We start from the raw sequence: 7,846 nt of genomic DNA on the forward strand, positions 1-7,846 counted from the left end.
AGTCTATGTGTACGGAGTGGCAATTATAGCTACGTTAAGAAAATAAACACGTGTTTTGTGTGGGAGTGCTGAGATTTGTGAGTGATCAACATCCCCGGGTGATCAACATCCCGGTCAGCTAGCTTACGTCGTTGGCGGGGTTGCGAATCGGCAGGGTTGCCGGAGCTATGGACTGATAACGTCCAGTAGCCTCGGAGCCGCGCGCCACCATATCTCACGATAGTTCTTTTTTCTTTGCTGTATGCCTCCTGTGAAATTCAATCTGAGAGGATCTTGTCGCCCTGCACGCACACCCGTCGCGACCGCGCCATCCCGCCGTATACCAGTCCCAGCTACTGTGACCCCGCCATCCACATCTCGAGCGCAACAGCGCAACTTCCGTACTTCCATCCTGAAAATGGACGCGCAAAATTCTTCCGGCGCATCCGCCACCTCAGGCGATACTTTGAAGCTGAAGAACCGCCTGAACGAGAGTCGAAGCCCCTATGTACGAGGCCACATGCACAACCCGGTCGCATGGCAAATGTGGGGACCAGAGGCTATTGAGCTGGCGAAGAAGTCGAACAGGCTCATATTCATCAGCATAGGCTATGCGGCATGTCATTGGTGTCACGTCATGGAGCGCGAGTCGTTTGAGAACGACGAGGTGGCAAAGCTGCTGAACGAGAACTTCATACCGATAAAGATTGATCGCGAAGAGCGTCCGGATGTCGATCGCATATACATGAACTATGTACAGGCAACAACTGGCTCGGGAGGATGGCCCTTGAATGCTTTCATTACACCAGACCTGGAGCCGATATTCGGTGGGACATACTGGCCTGGCCCAGGGTCCACGATGGCAATGGGCGAGCACATTGGCTTTGTTGGCATACTCAAGAAGATTCGCGATGTGTGGAGAGATCAGCGTCAGAGGTGTCTGGAGTCGGCGAAGGAGATTACAGCACAACTGCGCGACTTTGCTGAGGATGGGAACATTAGTAGAAAAGACGGTGCAGCTCATGAAGGCCTAGATCTGGACCTTTTAGACGAAGCATATGAGGTGAGTCAAATGCGTTCTGTTACAAAGCCCATCACTGAGGAATCCAGCACTTCAAGAAGCGATACGACAAGCAGCACGCGGGCTTCGGCAGTGCGCCCAAATTCCCTACGCCCTCGAACCTCAAATTCCTCCTCAAACTATCAGAATATCCAAACGCGGTGAGAGAAGTGCTTGGAGCAAAGGACTGCACACACGCAAAAGATATGGTGCTAGCGACATTAGATGCGATGAACAAGGGCGGCATACATGATCAGATTGGAAACGGCTTTGCGCGATACTCTGTCACCAAGGATTGGAGCCTGCCGCATTTCGAGAAGATGCTCTACGATCAGACGCAACTCCTGCCTGTATATCTGGACGCGTATCTCATGACAAAGAGCCCTGAACATCTTTCCGCGGTCCATGATATTGCGACATATCTCACCAGCCCGCCGATGCATGCCGAAAGTGGAGGCTTCTTCTCGTCCGAGGACGCTGATTCACTATACCGGCCGAATGACAAGGAGAAGCGTGAAGGCGCGTTCTACGTGTGGACGTTGAAGGAGTTCCAAGACATACTAGGTGACCGAGACGCTGAAATTCTCGCAAGATACTACAACGTTCACGACGAGGGCAATGTTGCGCCGGAACACGATGCGCACGACGAACTGATCAACCAGAACGTACTAGCAATCACCGCTACACCAGAAGACCTAGCGAAACAGTTCGGTCTGTCAGAAGATGAAGTCAACAAGATACTAACCGAAGGCCGGCAAAAGCTCCTCGAGCACCGCAACAAAGAGCGGCCGCGACCTGGTCTAGACGACAAAATCGTCGTATCCTGGAACGGCCTCGCCATCGGCGCACTAGCAAGAACCTCCGCCGCCCTCTCATCCCAAGATCCCTCACGCTCAAAAACGTACCTCACTGCAGCCGAAAAAGCAGCCACCTTCTTGCAAAAAGAGCTCTACAACCCCGACACCAAGACCCTCATCCGTGTCTACCGCGAGGGCCGCGGCGATGCACCTGGTTTCGCAGACGACTACGCCTACCTGATCTCCGGACTCATCTCCCTGTACGAAGCCACCTTCAACGACAGCTACCTCCGCTGGGCCGACGACCTGCAACAAACACAGCTGAGAATGTTCTGGGACAAACAGCACCTTGGTTTCTTCTCCACGCCCGAAGATCAAAAGGATCTTATCCTGCGGTTGAAAGACGGTATGGATAATGCCGAGCCAGGTACCAACGGAGTTTCAGCACAGAACCTGGACCGCTTAGGCGCATTACTGGAAGATGAGGAGTATACTAGGAAGGCGCGCGACACGGCATCCGCTTTTGAAGCTGAGATTATGCAGCACCCTTTCCTCTTCCCTAGCATGATGGATGCAGTGGTTGTGGGGAAGTTGGGTATCAGACACAGCGTTATCACGGGTGAAGGGCAGAAGGTAGAAGAGTGGTTGCAGAGGTACCGGGAGAGGCCTGCTGGTCTTGGCACAGTTAGTAGAGTGGGCAAGGGAATGGGCGATTGGTTGAGTCAAAGGAACGGGTTGGTGAAGAGTATGGACGGAGGTAAGGAGGGGGTCATGGTGTGTGAAGGTGGGGCTTGCAGAGATGCGTTGAGTATGGATATGGGGAGTCTGGAGGATGCTGTGCCAAAGGTATAGTTTTGGCCAAGGCCGCGATGGATTGATTGTACGGTTTACACGACGGATGAATATCAAGATGCAGCTATGTCTTATAGAAGCGCTTGTACGGAATGAATACAACAAATTCTTAGCGAGGGGTACTTTGAAGCTTCTGTAATCTCATGCCCCGCACCACAACAGCAAAAAGATTAGCTCTTCGATCATTATTTTACTGTTGATTGGAAGATTTCTCATCGAAACACAAAAAAAACGACTTGAATGGTCACTACGAGGGTCGAACTCGCGACCTTGGCGTTATTAGCACCACGCTCTAACCAACTGAGCTAAGCGACCAGGTTATTGTTGTTCGATGGAGGATTGAAGACATAAGTGTTAAATATCACCTTATAAAAAAGATAGCAATGAGGAGCTAGTGGACATCGAACTTCATACAGGGCTGTTTTCACAAAGTCCCAGTGAACGTTCTTACCTGCTATTTGGGTGCAGGCAGAAGTGCGGGCATAGTGGGGCATAGCGTAGGGACATGGAAAGAAGCGGCGAAAACTGTGCAACCCGCAGGCAAAATCAAGAAATTCAACTAGGCAATAACAATGTTACAAATGTCACAGGCATCAATTAGTTCTGAATAGTATGTTTAACGACTACCTCTAGTTGTAAGATTGCAGCTAGTGTATCACACTTTCCCTGTTGTTGTATAGAAGTATCTTGAGTATTTGCTTAACGATAACGAGGAAGACGACGAGGAAGACGACGAGGAAGATGGCGAGGAGGAAGCTGCGGAGGCGCTCAACACTAGCTTCCATCTGCCAGCTAAAGGAAGAGGCGGAACGTCTTTAGGCTAGTCTTAAACTGCAGAGTATACTGCATCTCGTGGCAGATCCTAGGCAAGTCGTTTAGCAACTGCAGCTATGTCAGGCGTTCGCAGGCAGACACGATCTGGGAACGCAGAGAAAGTGCGATTCCCTAGTCCGGCTAAGCAGGGTGCAGACACTTTGCTGGCATTGGTCAAGGAGGAAGACGATGAGTAAAGATGAAGTCTGCCTGGCTCTTAGATGTCGTAGATTTTTGCTTAACGAATACCTTTTAAGCATATTACGGCATTATCAAACATGTGATACGAAAGCAAAAACAGTCACGTGAAGAGACACCTCATCTGCGTACGTGTGCAACAAACAGAGTATTGCGACAACAGCACCTGGTCAAGTGACGGACAGTTTCCACAAAGCGTTGGTATTAAACTTTTTTTAAGCCCACCGCGTCACATTACGCTCGTCCGTCGTGCCCGATGTTATGGGTATACAGAGATGATATCCGCTAAAATCAAGCCCCTCTCCCCCTCCCCCATATGCAATAATTTCTATTTATGTTGGCTCGTCCGTGCCGTGGTGTAAGAAGTGACCCAAAAGTACTTTTCTCCAGTGCCGTCCGTCGAATGATTACAGGCTGTGTTGTTGCTGCTGTTGTTGTTGTTGGAGCGCAGGATTACCAAGTGACACGCTCGCGAGGGTATCAGTTGTGAGGTTCAAAGGATTGTTAGTTTTACTTGCTGCAGCGGCCGCCTCTTTGGCCTTTGCCTTCTTGTTCTTCTTCTTACTCGTAGTAGCTGCGCCGCCATTACTAGAAGAAACCTTGTTGATCAACTCGCCACCTCCAGCGTCAGCATCAGGCCAGTCGAATGTGTAACGTCCGTCTGCAGCAAATGGCTCTTTTCTGATAAATCTTGAGACATCGGCTTGCGTTCTCAATGCCTCTAGGTAGCCTGCTACCTCACGCAGCACATCGCCTTCCATTTGCTCGGGCGTAGCTGAAAACTCTGGTATCTCCAAGAGGTTGTGTGGCTGAGCGCTCGCTTTGAGTGAAGAGTCGTCGATGAGTACCGTGTTGTGCTGGCCGAATTTACCGGTGCCAGCTTCGTAGTCAGGATGAAATGACTGGATTTGACTCCTGCTCCATACCAGTTTTAAGTTTTTGTAAACTTGTACGTTTTGCTGGTAGTTAGTCGGCGAGAGTCCGAAGCTATCACGGGCCCATTGCGCTACAAGTTTCGAACGGAGGTCGTTGTCCAAAGCTTGATTGACGAGGGCCTTGACATTGTCCGGTCTCGCACTAGACCACACCATAACTTTGAAGTTCTCAAAGAGGTAGCGCAGGAACGGCCTCAGGAAAGGGCGTTGTATCATAGTCTTGGCGTTTCTGTTTGGGCGGAAGAGAACCGTGCCGTTGAGATCTAGAATAACCAGCATTTGACCCGGTGTGTCCGTGGTGGTGGGCTCTCCAGCAGCCTGATCTAGATACTCTTGCGTGGGCTGTGGTGCAGGGAGCATGATCTTCTCATCACCATAGCGTCCCTTTTTTTCGGCGGCAGCTTTCGGGGCCTTGGGGGTACTGTGAAGTTTGTCAATCCGAGAGCACTTTGTTTCAAACGCAATGATGCGGTAGAGGGTACCATACTCTTTCTGCTTAGCATGCCCATTGGCAGCAAGCCCAGACTTTGACTTCTTGCCTGGAGGAGTTGGTGCCCTGTGAGAAGAATTAGCCGCACGATTCTTGGACTTTAGACCCTTGAATAAGGCATCGAAAGCGTACTGTATGTCCTCGTTTCTTGCTCCATGTGGGAAATTTGCCTGCTGTTGCATCATGCCCGGGTAGGGCGGTCGGCTCGGGAACATTTGACGTTGCTGGTGAGGCATATGCGGCAGCCCGCCATGATGCGACTGGTGTCCGAATGGTGGCTGGCCAAATGGCGGCCCACGAAACGGCGGCTGACCATGAAGCGGCATGTGTGGAGGCGGACGCCCAGCGAAAGCATCTGGCCCTAGGGGGAATGGGGGAGGAGGCGGTGGGTGGTTCGGGTGACCATTCTGTAACATCCAGTGGTGGTATGCCAGCGCTTGTTGATAGCCTGCGAACTCAGCCTGCGCCTGCTGGTTGTTGAACATGTGCGGGAGCTGCTGGGGCGGCGGGGGCGGTGGGGGAGGCGGCGCAAATTCCTGATTGAAGAAGCCATTGGGTGGCCCGTATGGTGCTGGAGGCCCTCCTGGTGGTGGCGGCTGGAAGGGAGGAGGCGGGGGAGGTGGAAGTTGTTGGTTCTCGAAGGTGCCGAAATTCTGCTCGCGACGGTCGAAGCCGCCCGGGCGGAAGGGCAGCGCATTCGGATTGAAGAATTCGCTCATGCTGGGGCTTGCGGGGGCAGTGAGCTTGCGCTCAGAGATTGTGCTGTCTCGACCTGTCTTGGTCTTTTGGTAGTCGGTGTTAGTGGAAGAAGTTGCGACTGGAGCGCAGTGGGGGATGCTGTACCGAGCTGATGCGACTGCAGCCATGGAGCACGTGCGATGGCGACAAACGCTCGACGATAAGAGAGGGGTGAGGGGTGAAGGGTCTGGCGAGGTGAAGACGCAGCGCACGAAGCATGTAGCCAGACGGTGTGAGGCCGTCTCGAGATTTGGGCGCAGTTGCCTGCTGTCGGGCTTGTCGGCGAATCAAACCCCCGGAGGCGGGGTCCACAAAAATGTTGGTAGACCGCGGCGCACCAAGAGCGCGACAGGAATCGCATACGACCCAACACACCACCCAAATCACCCCAGAATGGTGCTCTCAAACAAACTCGACCGCACTCTGCGCGCGGCCCAAGACAGCTCAGATGCCGAGAGCTACTACGAGGTCACTGACCGCTCGTCCTCTGCGTCCGTCATTGAAGCAGATGAGGGTGGTAACGTAATCAGCTCAGACGACGAGCAGCCAAGCGGTTCCGAAGACGACGACATGCAGTCAGACGCCTCGGACGACGACCAAGTAAAAGCGCAGATGAGCAAAGTCTCGTTTGGAGCACTAGCCAAAGCACAAGACGCCCTCTCCAAACAACAACCGGCGGATCGAAAGCGAAAACGAGGCGACGACGCATCAAAATCACAGGAGGACAAGCTCGAGGCATTGCGCGAGAGGTTACGGCAGATCAAGGCCGAAAAGCTTGCGACCGGCGCACAACCCAGCAAGAAAGCGAAGACGGCCAAGAGCAAGAGCAAAGGTCAAGACAAACAGAAACCTCAAAAAGCCAGCGACGATGAAGACTCCGACTCCGATGCAGCTCCACATGCGCGCTCGAGCAAACACGCACCTGCCGTTCAGTCAAGCAAGCGCATGGTCTCACGTAAGCGAAATGTGGTTGAAGTGAAGAAGCCTGTGTTCCGCGACCCACGATTCGATAATGCTTCAGGGCCTCCGCCCGACGAGTTCGTGACAGGAAAGCGTTACTCTTTCCTCAACGACTACCGCACATCGGAGATATCAGAACTGCGTCAAACTATCAAGAAGACGAAGAACGAGGACGAAAAGGAGCGGTTGAAGAAGAAGTTACTTTCTATGGAGTCGCAGCAGAAGGCGCGCGAGAACAAGGAGAAGCTACAAGAAGTGGCGCGCGAGCACAAGAAGAAGGAGAAGGAGCTTGTCAAGGAGGGCAAGCAGCCTTTCTTCCTCAAGAAGTCAGAGCAGAAGAAGATTGCCCTGGTCAACCGCTTCGAGAATATGAAGTCGAAGCAGCGCGACAAGGTCATCGAACGCCGTCGCAAGAAGGTCACGGCCAAGGAGCGCAGGAACATGCCCGACGAGCGCCGTACTGCCCAATAGTATGCCCACGCAAACTGCTAACGTTTGTAACAATAGTCGTTCTCAATCAAGGATACCCATTCAACCTTTTCGAAAAACGCGATTGGCATCATCTTCATATCTACTTCTGTGATTCCCCTTGACGATGCTCTTCGACTGTGCTTATAGTAATTGATGCATACGATTTAATTATCGTAAGTTGAGGCGTCGACTATCGCGTTGTCCGTAGTCGAGCACGGACAGGGGGCTGCAAGTCTAGATCGAGCTTTCTCCAGATCTGCACTAGCCAGGAACATATCACGCTTCTCACCAAACTATTTCCGCGTGACGCATTGTCCATTCAATACGCTACAAAACGCCACATCTATCCTGTACAGATCTGCTAAGTTATCTTGGGTTAACATGTTCAGCAGTACAGCCTTCTTCTTGCAATGAGATCTATTTGGGGTAAGTGCATGTCCACGGCTTAGCGCTCCCGCAGAAAGCTTATACCTTCGGGGATTTGGATCCAGGGTCGTTCCACTTCAGTCGTGACTAAGGACCCTCTGCTGGTGGAAATGAGGGTGAAATTTCC

At 52.2% G+C, this 7,846-nt stretch overlaps 3 protein-coding genes and 1 non-coding gene across 4 annotated transcripts; 2 read left to right on the top strand and 2 right to left on the bottom strand.

Annotated features, from left to right (window-relative positions):
* Positions 1 to 397: 397 nt before the first annotated feature.
* Positions 398 to 2,688, top strand: J4E82_009939 (uncharacterized protein; the record flags this gene model as incomplete). Its single annotated transcript, XM_051736159.1, has 2 exons — positions 398 to 1,042; positions 1,090 to 2,688. 2 exons carry the CDS (start codon positions 398 to 400, stop codon positions 2,686 to 2,688), a joined length of 2,244 nt encoding a protein of 747 aa, XP_051584058.1.
* Positions 2,689 to 2,929: 241 nt separating this feature from the next.
* J4E82_009940 lies at positions 2,930 to 3,003 on the bottom strand. Its single transcript has one exon. It is a non-coding gene; the product is annotated as a tRNA-Ile (tRNA).
* A 1,103-nt stretch (positions 3,004 to 4,106) lies between these two features.
* Positions 4,107 to 6,081, bottom strand: J4E82_009941 (uncharacterized protein; the record flags this gene model as incomplete). The annotated part of the gene is made up of 2 exons (XM_051736160.1): positions 4,107 to 5,906; positions 5,968 to 6,081. 2 exons carry the CDS (start codon positions 6,079 to 6,081, stop codon positions 4,107 to 4,109), a joined length of 1,914 nt encoding a protein of 637 aa, XP_051584059.1.
* Positions 6,082 to 6,255: 174 nt separating this feature from the next.
* Positions 6,256 to 7,293, top strand: RRP36 (rRNA biogenesis protein rrp36; the record flags this gene model as incomplete). Its single annotated transcript, XM_051736161.1, has 1 exon — positions 6,256 to 7,293. One exon carries the CDS (start codon positions 6,256 to 6,258, stop codon positions 7,291 to 7,293), a length of 1,038 nt encoding a protein of 345 aa, XP_051584060.1.
* Between the last annotated feature and the right edge of the window lie 553 nt (positions 7,294 to 7,846).

The sequence above is a fragment of the Alternaria postmessia genome, assembly GCF_024291825.1.
Source record: "Alternaria postmessia strain BMP 2775 chromosome Unknown scaffold_106, whole genome shotgun sequence".
In the NCBI taxonomy this organism is placed as follows: Eukaryota; Fungi; Ascomycota; class Dothideomycetes; order Pleosporales; family Pleosporaceae; genus Alternaria; species Alternaria postmessia.